We start from the raw sequence: 15,170 nt of genomic DNA on the forward strand, positions 1-15,170 counted from the left end.
TAAGACTAAATATACTGTTTTCTTTTTACATTGGCATGTCATTTTTAAGATAAAGAAATCATAACTCAGAGATGCTAAGTGACTTGCCCAAGGTTAGATAGACATTTAGGAGCCCTGTATATTTTTCCTGAAAATAATAATATTTATGACTTGTTGAGAATTTCCTGTGTGCTTGGCATGTTACCTTAAGGTCTTCTAACTCAGAGGTGCTCAACTTTGTCTCACGTTAGAAGACTCGGAATTAAAAAACAACAAAAAAAATCAATGCCTAAGCCCCATCCCAAACCAATTGAATCAGGATCTCAGGGGATAGGACCAGGGAATGGAATATTTTTTAACTCCCAAGGTGATCCTAATACACAGAAAGGGTGGAAAATTCCTGGCCCAAGTCTCACAACTCCTTCACAGGTGAGAAAGCTGAGGCTCATGGAGGTGAACTGTCTTGCCTAAAGTTACAGCAAAGATGTAACAAAGTCAGGTTTTAACCACTGGTGTGATTCCTAAGCCCACATTTCTTTGGCCCTCCAATCTGTCATCTGCATGACAAGTTTACCTTCCCTCTGAGTCTCACCTGGATAACTTATCCAGGTGATGTTCATTGGCCTTTAAGCCTATACTCAACATGCAACTCTTGTCTTTGCTTCCTTCCCCCTCTCCATTGCTATTCTCTTCCCCTGCCCAAAATCCCACAAGCAGACTCAATCAGCCTTCATGAGCAGGAGGGCATATGAATGAGTTGAGTTGATGCCCCTGCTTTAGGGTATGACTACACGGCTCAGGATAATGCCCACTACAGGCCTCCCAGTAGCTCCAGATCCTCCTGGCCATGTATCAACATTCCTTCCTTGAATCAACCTGAGAAGACAGTGGCCCTCAGCTTGCAGCACAGCAAATTACTTTTCTGGGCAAAATAGGAAAATTTTAAAAATGTAAAAGGCCATAAGACAACATGGAAAAATCTTAAATGCATATTATTAAGTAAAAGAAGCCAATCTGAGAAGGCTACATAGTGTATGATTCCAACTATATGACATTCTGGAAAAGGCAAAACTATGGAGACAGTAAAAAGATCAGTGGTTGCAAGGGTTGGGGCTGCTGAGGTGGGCTAAATAGGTGGAACACAGAGGATTTTTAGGACAGTGAAGTTAGTCTGTATGATACCATAATGGTGGATACATGTCATTATATTTTTGTCCTAAGTCATAGAATGTACACCAAGAGTGAACTCAAATGTAAGCCGTGGACTTCGGGTGATGATGATGTGTCAATGTAGGTTCATCAGTTGCAACAAATGTACCACTCTGGTGAGGGATGTTGGTATTAAGGAGGCTATACCTGTGTAGGTGATAGGAAGTATGAAGGCAATTTCTGTACTTGCCTCTTAATTTTACTATGAACCTAAAACTACTATTTAAAAAGTCTTTTAAAAATGTAAAAAGCTGAGACTTGAAAAGTCAAATCAAACATCACAGGGAAAAAAGGCAAAATCATGAAAAAATGTGGTCAATCATTAGCAGAGCGGTTGAAAAGACACGCTCCAATTGCTTTAAAAATTTACAAAACCTAGGTCTCCTTAGTTTTGCAAAGTACATTGAGAATTCCATGTAGTAATATGAAACATAAGTCCCACTGCTGCCACTGAACATGCTTCAGCTGGCTAAACCGAAGGAGCCTGACATTAACCCAAGGCTCTGCAAAACTCAACAGGAGAGTGCAGTGGAGACGCAGTTGCAAAGCTGCCCCAGATGTGTACATTTTCTGCTCCATTAAAATGACTTGGATGAAAGGCAAAGTACATTTGGCCCACAGAAAAAGAGAGTCGGGGGAGGGGTGAGACAGGACAGTCAGCCTCTTCGCAGGCCTCTGTCTCCCCAGACTTGCGTCCCCTCCAATCCTTCCCCACAAGGTTTCTAGAGCAAACTGTCTAAAATTCAAATATAACCACAAGCCTTCCAGGGCTCCCCAGAGCCAAACTGCTTTGCCATAGTTCTCCATGTTCTCAACTCTATCATGGGTTTAATAACACCCACTTTAAGAATTTAGTGTGAAATAATTGAGATCATGTATACACAGAGCCTGGCATGCATGATTTATAAGCTTTAGAGAAAAAATAGGTATTACAATTATCATCACTGAAACCAGGTCATATGAGGAGAGACAGGTGAAGGAAATGAAGATGTTTGGGCAGAAGACAAACAAAGAGCTGGGAGACAGGATTCCAAGTTTTACCATGTCTGAAGGGCCAGGTGTGAGAGTCTTGGTGAACCTAGTATGGCTGCTACAAGGTTAAAGATTCTACCTCAGTGCAAGTAAAAAAGACCTTTCTAACACTTGGTAATGTATAAAAGTTAAGGGGAGCTAGTAAGCTTCCTGGCATTAGAACTGTATAAAAGGTGTTCTAGATGCCCATTTGGCAGAAATATTGAAGAGGGGATTCAACAATGATTTGGTTAAACTTGAAGTTTGCAGTTGCCTCTTTAAGTCTGAAACCTGTATTTAAACTATCTTTGCTCACCAGTCAATGAATCATCAATATCTTGAGTATCTGGTATGTGTAAAGCCCAGGGCTATGGTCTCCAGGTCGAAGTACTGTCGCTCAGTTTTCAGTAGGGTGGAAGAGGTGCCCTATGGCACATAGTAGGTTTTCCATTAAGCTGTATCCATAGACTGAATGTGTGAGTCACACAGGAAGCAGAAACTGACGTCTTTCTGGTGCCGTCCAAGGGTATCTCTTTAAGCATCCCATGCCAGTCATGACTACCCCAGAATCTATTCTGTGGATCTATGAAACATGCATTTCGATCTGTGTTCACTCTGTCAGCATCCGGGTCCATTGTCTGTTCTTTTCCTCTTTCTGGGTTATCGGAAAACGGAACTGCCTCCTTATAAGAATGATTTACAGTGACATGGGTAGGAAATTTGAACCTCAGGGTGCGGTGATATTTAATATGTTAATGAATGTGTCTGTCTTACAAGTGGTAGAATCAATGTTCTTCTGCCCTTCGATCACTGGGAATGGGAAAGGCAGAGTTGGGATTCAGCTTCAACTCTTAAAAAGGGGAACAGGCTGTGCAGAAGCTCTTTAGTTTAATTAGATCCCATTTGTCAATTTTGGCTTTTGTTGCCATTGCTTTTGGTGTTTTAGTCATGAAGTCTTTGCCCATGCCTATGTCCTGAATGGTATTACCTAGGTTTTCTTCTAGAGTTTTTATGGTTTTATGTCTTACGTTTAAGTCTTCAATCCATCTTGAGTTAATTTTTGTATAAGGTGTAAGGAGGGGGTCCAGTTTTAGTTTTCTGCATATGGCTAGCTAGTTTTCCTAACACCATTTATTAAACAGGGAATCCTTTCCCCAATGCTTGTTTTTGTCAGGTTTGTCAAACATCAGATGGTTGTAGATGTCTGGCATTATTTCTGAGGCCTCTGTTCTGTTCCATTGGTCTAGATATCTGTTTTGGTACCAGTACTATGCTGTTTTGGCTACTGTAGCCTTCTAGTATGGTTTGAAGTCAGGTAGCGTGATGCCTCCAGTTTTGTTCTTTTTGCTTAGGATTGTGTTGGCTATATGGGCTCTTTTTTGGTTCCATATGAAATTTAAAGTAGTTTTTTCTAATTCTGTGAAGAAAGTCAATGGTAGCTTGATGGGGATAGCATTGAATCTATAAATTACTTTGGGCAATATTACCATTTTCACAATATTGATTCTTCCTATCCATGAGCATGGAATGTTTTTCCATTTGTTTGTGTCCTATTCTCACTCATAAGTGGGAGATGGACAACGAGAACACACAGATACGGGGAGGGGAACATCACACACCGGGGCCTGTAGGGGTGGGGGGCTGGGGGACTAGGGGAGGGATAGCATTAGGAGAAATACCTAATGTAGTTGATGGGTTGATGGGTGCAGCAAACCATCATTGCATGTGTATACCTATGTAACAAACCTGCATGTTTTGCACATGTATACCAGAGCTTAAAGCATAATAATAATAGTAATAATAATAAAGGCCAGGCACGGTGGCTCACATCTGTAATACCAGCACATTTGGGAGGCCGAGGAGGGTGGATTGCCTGAGGTCAGGAATTTGAGACCAGCCTGACCAACATGGTGAAACCTCGACTCTACTAAAAATACAAAAATTAGCCAGGCATGGTGGCAGGCGCCTGTAATCCCAGCTACTCGGGAGGCTGAGGCAAGAGAATCGCTTGAACCCGCGAGGCGGAAGTGGCAGTGAGCCGAGACCAGGCCATTGCACTCCAGCCTGGGTAACAAGAGCGAAACTCCGTCTCAAAAAAAAAAGAGAGAGAGGAACAGGCTTTCAAGAAAAAATGTGCAAGAGGTTTGTTATTCGTGCTCTCTTTATGTCCTTCTTTAATACATTTGTTTTATAAACATTTACTCCCCAGCCCTGTGCTAGGTACCTGGGATGCTAAAGTTACCCAGCCTTTGCCTCCCCTCAAAGAGCTCTTATTCTAGTGAGGGAAGATAAAAAGTGCTGGGACAAAATATTGTAGTAGAAAGAGATGGGCTGTCCTTGAGAAATGTGGGTGGTTGGGGAAGGCTTCACAAAGGCAATGACATTTGAGCTGATTTTCAGGGTAAGTTGAGGAAGGAAGAACTTCCCAGGATGAAGGCAGAAAAAGCACAAAAGCTTGGAACCTGCTAAAACATGCTATCTTGGGAAATGTCAAATAGTTTAGGTGTCTGGGGTGTACTGTGTCTGGGAAGGTAGTAAGAGATGAGATTGGTAATGTTTTGCAGTCACCCCCATTAGATGCAGAGAGGAGGTTGGCCATGAGCTACTTGAAATCATTCTGGGAACATAGTCCGGAGCTTCAAGGACTTTTGTTAAATACGGCCAACTCTGCGTGATCCATCTTGTGAATTTTCAGAAGTCTTGCTGCACATTACTTCCCCTTGACCACCATAGGAATGTATTCTTAAAATAAAAACTCACTGAGGATCAGTCCAAAGAAATCACAATCATGAGAGTAAATGTGCTGGTACAACTCAGAGTGGCTCCTCTTTTTTCCACAAGCTTGTGGAGCAAGATAAGACCAGCGGCTGCATCAGGACAAGTGGTGGTCATTTTTGGCTGGTACCACGTAACCAGTGGGTTGGTTTAAAAAAATTTGCACTGACCTACACATTTGGATATGAGAGCTATATGTTGATGGGATTCACTTATATAACACACTCTCTATATCACAGTGAAATAAATATCTGCCTCATTGTCAGTGCAGCTGATGTGAAATGTGAGCACAGTGCTTTGATTTTATAATGTTTAATGTTTTCTGATTATAAAGTAATAAAACATTGTGGGAAATAGTTACACACATACACACACACACACACACACACAATGAATACAAGGAAAAACAAAATCATCTACCACTACTAAGAAGCTAAAAAAATCACTATTAACATTTTGGTGCACTTATTTTGTTTTTTTCTTGCAGCTAAAGTTTACTAAAATGAATTTTTAAAAATATAAGATTTAATTGAGTCCAACACCTCCATTAAGCATTCCTCTATGACAATACTTTTCTCATTATACTGTCATTACTTGCTTATACTGCTTTAATACTCCTAGACTAGATTGTAAAGGTTGTGAGGGTGGGAAAGGTATGTTATTTATACAGTTATCTAATTTTGGCACAGGAACCCAAAACTGAGATTCAAGTTCTGGTACACTGACTTTGCAAGGCCCAAGAATCCAGGTGTTTATCTTTTCATTTCTACCACCAGCACCTGGCCCAGAATCTGGCAGGTGGTGTAAACTCAGTGAATACTGGTTGCTTGAATAAAGGAATGAATGAAGAGACGGATGGATGGATGGATGTGGGTTTTTATTCTTCTTTACCCAAAATTCATTAACTCCCTGTCAAGTGCCAGGTCTGGCTAGGCAACAGAAATATAACTAGCCATATTTGATACGAGGCATCCCCGTGAAGGTACTGACCTCCTCTGATGTGGGATAGGGTTCCTGTGAGTACAGAGCCCAATCAGCCCTCTTTGGCTGGTCCTCACGGCTTGTCTTGGAGAGGACCCAAGCCCCTCCAGGCTCTCTTTAGCAAGAGACAGAGCAAAGACCGCTATTACATGGAGTACTATTCCCGTACTCCTCAAAGTGCTCCAGAAATCCCTAGCCTTGGGCCTGTGTTATCCAGAGCGCTCCTCAACTCCCTCAGCGACTCCAAGTTGTCCCTGCTCAGTGGTGGGCGTGCTGTGGAGAGGGTATCTCGATGGAGAAAGACCATAGAGGAGAGGGGCGCCACTGCTCCCTCAGATAAGAGCAGCCCTTGACAAACCTTCCACCTCCCCAGCCAGCTGGCACAACTGGAAATCCTAGATAAGCCCCAGTTCTGGTCAGAACTGGTTTGGCAGCTCTAGGGGAAATTTTCTGTCTGACTGACCCTTCCCACAGCGGAGCTGGCAGTTTTGCAGAACAAAACAAACAAACAAACAAAAAGAAAGCAAAGCAAAGGCGGGGCCAAACTAAGGGCTGGGAAAGGCGGGAGGGAGGGGGCGGGGCGGGGGGCGTGGGTAGGGTGGCTAAATTTAAAACAGTCCAAACTTCTGCTGGCTTCCAAGTTTACACTTTGAGATTCAAACAAGATTGCCCCCACCCCTATCCCGCATTCATTCACTCATACACTTCTCTACTTGGCAATGCAGTTTTGTTGCAATGCAATTTGGCAGCGCGATTGTTGAAGCAATATAATCCTGCACGCAGCGCACCTTTTAATCAATGCATTTTTTTCCTGCAATGCTCTTGTTATTATTTTTATTGCAACTGAATCTCTGAACCCTTTTCCCTCCCCATTCGAATCGCGCTCCGGCTGTGATTGCTCGGGTCTGACTTTGCAAGTGGCAGTGCGCTTCCAAACCCCCCTCATCCGCCCCTCGTCCCCCTTTCCCCCCCTCCCTCCCTTTTCCGCGCCCAGGCGAGAGCAGCCGATTGGCAGAACGGTGCTTTCAGGAACAATAACAGTGGGGGGAGCCTGGGTCCTGGGGAGCTTCCCCCGCTCCCCCCAGCACCGCAGCGAGACTCGCGCCCCCCGCCGGATCCCCACCTCCGCGCCCGCCCCGCGGGCTGAGCGGCCCGACCGGGGCCCGCCCCCGGCGCCCACCATGTATGCCTTTGTGCGGTTCCTGGAGGACAACGTCTGCTACGCGCTGCCGGTGTCGTGCGTGCGCGACTTCAGCCCCCGCTCGCGGCTGGATTTTGACAACCAGAAGGTGTACGCCGTTTACCGGGGCTCGGAGGAACTGGGCGCCGGGCCCGAGAGCCCCCCGCGCGCCCCCCGCGACTGGGGAGCGCTGTTGCTCCACAAGGCCCAGATCCTGGCGCTGGCAGGTGAGCGAGCGGGCGGGGAGGGACGGTGGGACCCGGGCGGGGGCTGGGACCCCGGGAGGGGCCGGGGGCCCGGGCGGAGGGGACCGGGGGAAGCCACTGCTTGCTCCTTCCTGCCTCCTTCTCCCGTCCTCTGGGCATTTCATTTGGGAACGGGGTGTCTCTAAGAGGCCAGGCCAGTTAAAAAGACGGGATGGTCCCCTTTGTCTTCCCCGCTTCCCCGAAGCTCCCGCGCTGTCAGTCCGTCTTCATCTCTTCACCTGTGTCTGTCCTCCTCTTTCTGATTCTTTGTGTTTTCTTCGTTCCTTCACTTTCCATTTTTCTCCCTGCCTGTTTGTACCGTCATTTCTCTCTCACCTTCTCTTTACCTGTCTCCCAGTTCCTTCTCTCTCTTCTTTTCTGTCTTCTTAAGTTTCTCAAGCTGTCTGTCTCTCTCCCTTTAAGGCCGTTGGTACCTCCTTGGAGTGAGGAGCAAGAAGGATATTGTCCGATCCTCTAGGTGGGAGCCCCTCCTCACAGAGGGAAGCTATGACATCCTTGTCCCATCCGGGCCAACATTGGACAGGATGAGGAGGCAATGAACCTCAGTGCACTGGGCGCCACACCACACTCTCCCGCCCCTCCCTGGCTGGGTGGCAGAGGTAAGGAGGTAGAGGCCCTAAGGCATCCCTCAGCCTCCACACCCCTTTCTGAATCTCCCAGAAGGCTGCCTGAATGAGAGAGCTGAGGGCCAGGAGAGAGTTTCTGGGTCAGAATAACACTGGACCTCTCATCCCTGCTCTGCCAGGGCCCTGAGAGATGGGCTAAGGCAGCTAGTCTCATCTCCATTTCGTAGATGAGGGTACTGAGGTTCAGTTGGTGATAGGGAAAGAAACCAGCCCTTTATCCTCCTATGCTCCAGTTCTTCCTGCCATGCTGAGACACCTTTTCCTTTGTAAAGAGAAGACAGCTGTCCCTCTTTCCCAGCTAGTTCCAGGAAGTTTGAGTCTAGACCAGCAAGGAAGGGAGAAGTATCATCTCCGTTTTGGGGAGCAGCCTTTTTAGCTGCTGCTGGTAAAGAGAATGAACCTTAAAGTGGGTAAATAGTCACCCTGCCTTCTACCAGAAAGAACACGAAGGGTTAGGAACTGAATGAAGATGTTTTGTAATTTTGAGGCCTTCTCTATTTTTTTCAAGTTCCTTTGCTTCCTCACATTTAGCCTAAAAGATGAACCCAACATTCTCTCAACCCATAGAGACTTGCCCAGGGTCTCATCGCAAGTTAGTCTCGCGACTCATGTTGCCTCTGGAAAACAGGTTTGCAGAAGTTGAAGAGTGGAAGAACTGGAAACTGACCAGCAGCACTGGGACCCTTTTTGACAGGCTCTATCCATACCACCTCCCTAATAAGCCCTGGCACACAGGAGTGTAGGCCCACCCACTGCCAGACACCTAGGGCCAAAGAAACTGAGGGAGGGGAAGCAAATTTTAGAAAAGGGAACCATTCATAGCTGATTAGGTTTTATTTTGTTTGCTTACTTGCCTTTAATTACCTGAGGGAAAGGATTAGGAATTTATTTCCCAAGACGATAGGCTTGAGGAAGTTATAACTAGGTTGTAACCTTAGCTTCCCTTTTGCTAGAAGAAAACACCTGCATGCTTCTTGATGATTGTATTGTACTCCTAGATCTGGAAGGGTCCTAGGAGAGTAGAAGTGATGTGTTAAAGAGAGTCAGTGATAAGTTTCTTAGTGTGTAATGGCTGTTTTCCTCTCTTGGAGGTTGTTTCATTCATCTATTCATTCATTCAGCAAACATGCATATACACTGTGCCTGACCCTTCAGGCACTGCAGAGAGGCCACTTAGGCAGATGGCAGCTCCCACCAGCTCTGATTTTGAAATTGACACAAGTCCTCAGAAGGAAGATACATGTAGCTGTTGGTCTGAGAACCATGAATTTTGAACCTGTAGACCGTTCATCCTCCAAGTTAGATCGTTGATAAATCTGTGAGGTTATTTAAAAAACCCAAGCATCATTTGGAAACTGGCAGAGTAGGTTGAAAGAAGTGTGCCAGTTTGAATTAGTTGAAAAACACTTCTCCTTACCTCCCTTCAGTTTTTTTCTTGGGAGGAGAAAGGGGAAAAAAAAGATAACAACTTGAAGTTGGCCAAACCACATTTTGAATTTTGATCTCCTGGGTACCCACTGCCCTGGGTAGAGACCTGATCGAAGGGCCAGGGTGAGTTTGGGAATTCATTTGCCCTGGAATAACTCTTATGTATCTTCAAACCCCTTCTTGACTTAAACTTGGTGGCTCTGAGAATTGCTTGCAGTGACTTCGAAGAGCTCATCTGGCATCTCCTATATGTAAGTACCACCGTGCTATGGCACCAGGTGTGAGGAGGAAACCCCTCAAGTGGGAAGCAGAGGTGGCTTTATGTTTGTGGATTAGAGATTAATTGATTAATTAATCTCTCTGACACAGATAGAATGGTTTCCAAGGTAGTTTCAGCACAGCTTTCTGGCTTTTGCTGAGAAGTATGTTGCTATACTGAGTGTTGGCCCAACCCAACCCAGAGCTGTCTTGAAGTATACTTCTTCTTACACTCAGGAAATGTCAAAGCCGACTACTGTGGGACTTCACATTTTACTGCCCATAGTAGGTGGTTTATACCACTACTTATCAAATTACAATCCCAGTTCAAGGAAAAACAAAACCCCTTCCTTCCTGATAGTCTTGCTATATGCCTATGCATTATCTCTGTTAGTCCTCTAAGTGACATTTGGGTAGGTATTGCTCTGGTTAGTATTTCCATTTCATAGATGAGGACATCGAAGCTCAGAGACTTGCCTACAGCCACACAGCTAATAAATGGCAAGGCTGGAATTGGAACACAGGTCTTCCAGTGCCAGGCCCCCACTTGGCAGTCTCCTTTGTAAAGTAGCTGATGTTCCCATCAGCTACACAGCATGATTTGGACGGAGTGAAAGGAAATGGAAAAACTGTCCATGAAGCTTACAGCTCAAGGCAAGTTTTCAAGCCAGAGTATAATTTTAGTTTCTGAGTTTTCAAGCCCATTCTGCTCTTTCTCCATTACCAACCTCCCTCTTACAGAGCACACACAGCTGTCCCCCACCCGCCTATCTCTTCAGCTGGCATTTGCTTGAATAAATCTTCGCTAAGCCTGTCCCTCTTGGAGGGTCCACATAACTCAAAGTTTGACTCACCTTTGACCTCTGTTCTCTCTTTACTCTCGTTTATTTGCCAAGCAGGTTGTGAAAGTAAGAACTACTCATTTGGAGAGCTCACCATCATCTAACTGCAATCCAGCCTGCTACTGGGGCTCATAGTGTTGAATTTTATGTTTTTTTTTTTAGGAGGTTCAAACTGGTTTCTCTGTGCCTAGAGCCCTAAAATTTGAAGTTGTTCTATCTAGGCACCTGTGCTCTGTTACTGTTGTTTGAGTGTGCTAAATTTTTTTGCTGTCAGATGTCTCCTTACTGCTTTCTGTATGCCAGGCCCAGTGCTGTATTAAGTGAATATACCAATGCACCTATGCATCTCAGGTACTGTGATTGAAACGACAGCATGACCCAGGGGTGGCAGGCATTGACTTTTCATGTCCTGCTATGTAGGATTTCTGTGGGAGAGGGAGTGATGGAAAAGAAATGGGTATCATCCTCAGGGAGTGTGTAATTTGGGGACCTCAAAGTAAGTGCTAAATAAAGGTAGAAGCCAGGCACTGGGGGAACACAGAGAATGGACCCATTCAAGGTGGGCTTTGCAGTTTATCTTTTAAGTTTTTCTTTTCCAGCTCCACCATCACTGCCTGCATTCAGGCCAGCATCAGCTCTTATCTAAACTATTGAAGCAGTCTTCTCATTGATTAAACCGTGTCTCTGATCTATTTTCCCAATTGCTTTTAGAATAATCTTCTAAAACACAGTCTTAATTGACTGCTGTCATTAGAACCTTCTGCAGCTCCCTATTGCCTACTGAATAGTTTTAGTTTCTTTATTCAGTTGTAGCCTGGCATTCATAGCCCTCCTTACACCAGCTGTATCCCAGCCCCACCTTGCTTCTCCAGCCTCACTCTCTTTTCCCCTTTCCCTGAGACCTATGGTATTTCTTACTCTTCTGTGAACACACGCTCTTGCACTCCTTTGAGCCAGCCAGGATGGATTAATCATTGTCTGATATGGGGCCTCTGCCCACAAGGAGCTCACCTTCAGGTGGGGAAGGTAGACATGTGACAGAAGTTTGTGGTCCAGCCCCCTCCGCCTGTCATAAAGGAGTGGACGAAGTACATTGGGAGACCTTGCTTCAGTAGCATTCCCTGTTCCTCCCTCTGCCCCCAAGAGAGACTCTCTCCCTCCTCAGAACTCTCTTTTCACTTTGCTTTTGCCTTGCTTATGGATTGTAGCATTTTATGTCTTGTTTTTATTAGTCATGAATGTGCCTCTCTTCCTGCCTGACAGGGAACTCCTCTAGGACAGGGGCCTGGCTTCCTTGTGCATGCATCCTCAGTGCCCAGCATATAGTCTACACTGGTGTGCCCATGTTGAACTCATCAACTTTGGGAAGACAGGTGCATTTTTGTGCTTGAGGAGAGGGAAATAGGGGAGATAGGAACCTCTGCAGCAGCAGCCGGTTTTTCAGAACAGAAACCTGCCGTAGGATTTGAAGTTTTCATTCAACTTTGTTCATCTGGAAAAAGTCAACATTCTTTATCACTCCCTCAACTAGCTAGAAGAAACCCCACACTTGGAGGAAATAGCTTCCAAAGCCATGTTCTTATTGCTTTGGTAATTTTAGCTCATTCAGGGCTCAGGTCCCAGCTTGGCATTGTTAGTCCAAATAGATCATTTGCTCCAGAAATGCTTTGGAACTTCTACAAAGTTAGCAGTGAAGCAGAGGACTAGCCGATTTCATATGCAAAGATTGTTGCATGTCATCAGTGGGAAACTGCCAACAAAAGGATTTATTTTCTTAAAAAAAGTGAGTGAAAACTTTTAATTTAGGTTTTGACATGTTTTGCTGATATACATTGGAGCAAAGATTGGAAATTGCCTGCTGTCATCTGTTGCAAATTCTACTGGGATGTTAACCATTGAAGGTTCAGTCTAATGTGATTTCTCATGAGTAACAATCACAAATTTTTACAACTAAATAGTATGTGCTATAGAGTGCTTCAGAGTTCTGGTTCCTAAGGAAAAAGAAAAAAATTGTCCCAGGCAAGTTGCTTTTTATGTGGTGTTTTGTTGTTCAAGAGCATACTAGTTTTTATTTTTAAAAGCATACCCAGAAAGTAGAATTCAGACTGGGGTCTTTGACACCAAGACCAATTCTCTTTCTAGTGTGCCTACCTGCTTTGTCTTATAAGTTCCTTAGGGACAGAAGTTGTGTGTACTTTTCCTACCAGAAGAACATTCATAATCTGGAGATATTTTCTCTGGTTGATTTAAGTTCCACAAGTATTGAGTTATACTAGGTGGTCAGTCTTATACTCCAGGGAAATGCAGGAAGAGGAATAAGCATTGTGTTTCCCTACCAAGTATGTTATAAATACCTACCTGGTTCCAGGTTCAGTGCACATATTCTACATCTTTGTGAGATAGAGATTTTTGTTTTACCCAAGAAAAGAGAGCCATTCAAACAGTTGTTTAGTGAACACTGTAGGTGCCAGGCAGTGGGCTAAGTCTTCCCACATGGACTGGACTTGTGGATAAATATGAGTCAGTTCAGTCCAAAATTCTGAGACCTAAACTAAGGTGGTGGTGGTCATGGTGGACCTGAGATATTTTAAGGAAGGAGAATTCATGGGACTTAGCAACTGACTGGTTGTAATAATGTGTGTGATGATGATGTGGTGATCTGGGCCTCCCTGTCTCGAGGAGAACCCTGGAAGTGTAGCTGGTTGAAAGGGAAAATGATGAGTAGCTTGAGACCTGTCGAATCTTAAGGGCCTATGGAACATGTGAGTGGGTATGTCAGGAGAGTAAGTAGGCATGTGGTCTGAGGTTCAGAAGAGCATTCCAAGCCAAAGATCTCAATCTGGAAGTCATGAACTAAGGAAGGTTTGAACTTACAGTGGGAGAGAGTGCAGAGTGAGAGAAGTGTGCTAGGGCAGAACATCAGCTTTTAAAGGCACAGTTAAAGAAGAGCCTGAAAAAAAGGTGACTGGGAAGAAGCAGCCTTCCCAGTCTAACAGATGGACGTGGAATTGGGGGATAACCAGCAGAGATAGGTGTCCTGGAAACCAAATGAGAAGAGAGGTCTTTGGATCCTAGAACTAGGCTTGTTTTGGTTTCTTTTAACTATATAGCAGCTACCTTTTCCTTTTCACTCATTGGTCAGACATAGGATACGACAGCTAAATACATAAGCAGGAAAAGAAAAGATTTGCGTGGGATGATATTTTGGTAATTTTCATTTTCTGAGTTTTGCACCACAGAGGAAGGATCAGCCTTGTTCTTGAAAGCAGAGTTGGGGTCAGAGAATGGAATTCACAGGCATTGGTGGGAGCAATATAACAGCAGAGAGGGCAGACAAATAATGGAAAGGGCTTCTAGCGTGGTGCTGAGCTCCCTGTCACTAGAGGTGGCAAGCAGGTCAGGGGTATTTCAGGATGGAACCCTGCACTATGGGAGAGTTTGGTTAGATGACTTCTGGATCATTTCCTTAACTACTGAAGAGGAAATTTTAGAGAGCTGAAAGAGAACAGGCTTTGAAGTTACATAGTCTGGGTTTAAATTCTGACTGTACTACTTAGAAGCTGTGTGGCTTTGGGGAGATACTTCACATCTCTGAGTTCCAGGTGCTCATCTATAGCATGGAGATAGTAATTGCCCACTGTGTTATTTAGCAAGATAATATGGAAAAATATCTGGCATATAGTAGGTTCTCATTAAATATAGGTAACTGTTAGGAACTACAGTGGACTAACAGGTGCTGAGAGAAGAACAGTGACTTGCTTAGTTGTGGGTACTGCCCACTGTGGAAAGGAATAACTTAGAGGAACGAGCACATGGAAGGAGCATACAAGTTTAAAATTTAACTTGCGTGTGTGTTTTAAGTCCTCCTGGGACTTGACCTAAGTATGAAAGCCTTACTATTAATATTTTCCTCCCTGTTTGTTCCTCTGCGACCCCATCCTAGGGACATTTATTGCACTGTCAACAGCCCTGGTGAGGCACATGGAGGCAGCTAGACAAATGACTCCGTAGAATGAACTTCCCAGCTTTTTTTTTTGAATGGCGTGAACCCGGGAGGCGGAGCTTGCAGTGAGCCGAGACTGCGCCACTGCACTCCAGCCTGGGCGACAGAGCGAGACTCCGTCTCAAAAAAAAAAAAAAAAAAAAAGAATGAACTTCCCAGTTTTTTCTGTGCCCCAGTCCTGTGCCAAGGCCAGTGAGGTGGTGGGAGTGAGAACAAGGACACCTACTGAAACCTGGCTAGCAATTCCTTCTCTCCCTATGTGGATGGCCCAGTAGGGCATTTCTTCAAACATGACCACCTGGAAGAATCTTCTAGCTCATCTACTGTTAACCCTACATTACACAGCTGAGAAAGAGACCTGGAAGTCCCTGTGACTGGCCAGCGGTCACATAGCTAGATGGATCTGTTAAGGTTTTCTACTGTAGTCTTCATGTTTTACAGAAAAGAAAATCAAGAGAGAGGGCTAATCACCAAACAAGTTAATGAGAGAGGCAGGCCTTGATTTGGTGTCTCCTGATGTCTTTCTGCAACACCACAGCAGGGTACTCTTTTTTTGTAGACTTGGCTGGGTACAATCCTTGAAACTTGAGAATTTTGTCTGCCTTGGATTTT

The 15,170-nt window shown here is 44.7% G+C and overlaps 2 protein-coding genes across 11 annotated transcripts in view; both read left to right on the forward strand.

The window, feature by feature from the left end:
• AGBL4 (AGBL carboxypeptidase 4) overlaps nt 1-15,170 on the forward strand; it is a 1,484,537-nt gene that overhangs the window by 1,218,992 nt on the left and 250,375 nt on the right. The window lies entirely within an intron of this gene.
• The window catches only part of BEND5 (BEN domain containing 5), a 49,830-nt gene continuing 41,613 nt past the window's right edge, over nt 6,954-15,170 (forward strand). Inside the window, exon 1 of one of the 3 annotated variants that reach the window (XM_055255119.2) lies at nt 6,954-7,362. In XM_055255119.2, coding sequence (XP_055111094.1) covers nt 7,137-7,362 — 226 coding nt within the window. In that variant the 5' untranslated portion in view covers nt 6,954-7,136. Of the gene's footprint in view, nt 7,363-7,807; nt 8,001-15,170 lie in introns of those variants that run through there. The other 2 variants (XM_055255120.2, XM_055255121.2) reach the window with 2 other exon arrangements.

This window comes from Symphalangus syndactylus, chromosome 12, assembly GCF_028878055.3.
Source record: "Symphalangus syndactylus isolate Jambi chromosome 12, NHGRI_mSymSyn1-v2.1_pri, whole genome shotgun sequence".
NCBI lineage: Eukaryota > Metazoa > Chordata > Mammalia > Primates > Hylobatidae > Symphalangus > Symphalangus syndactylus.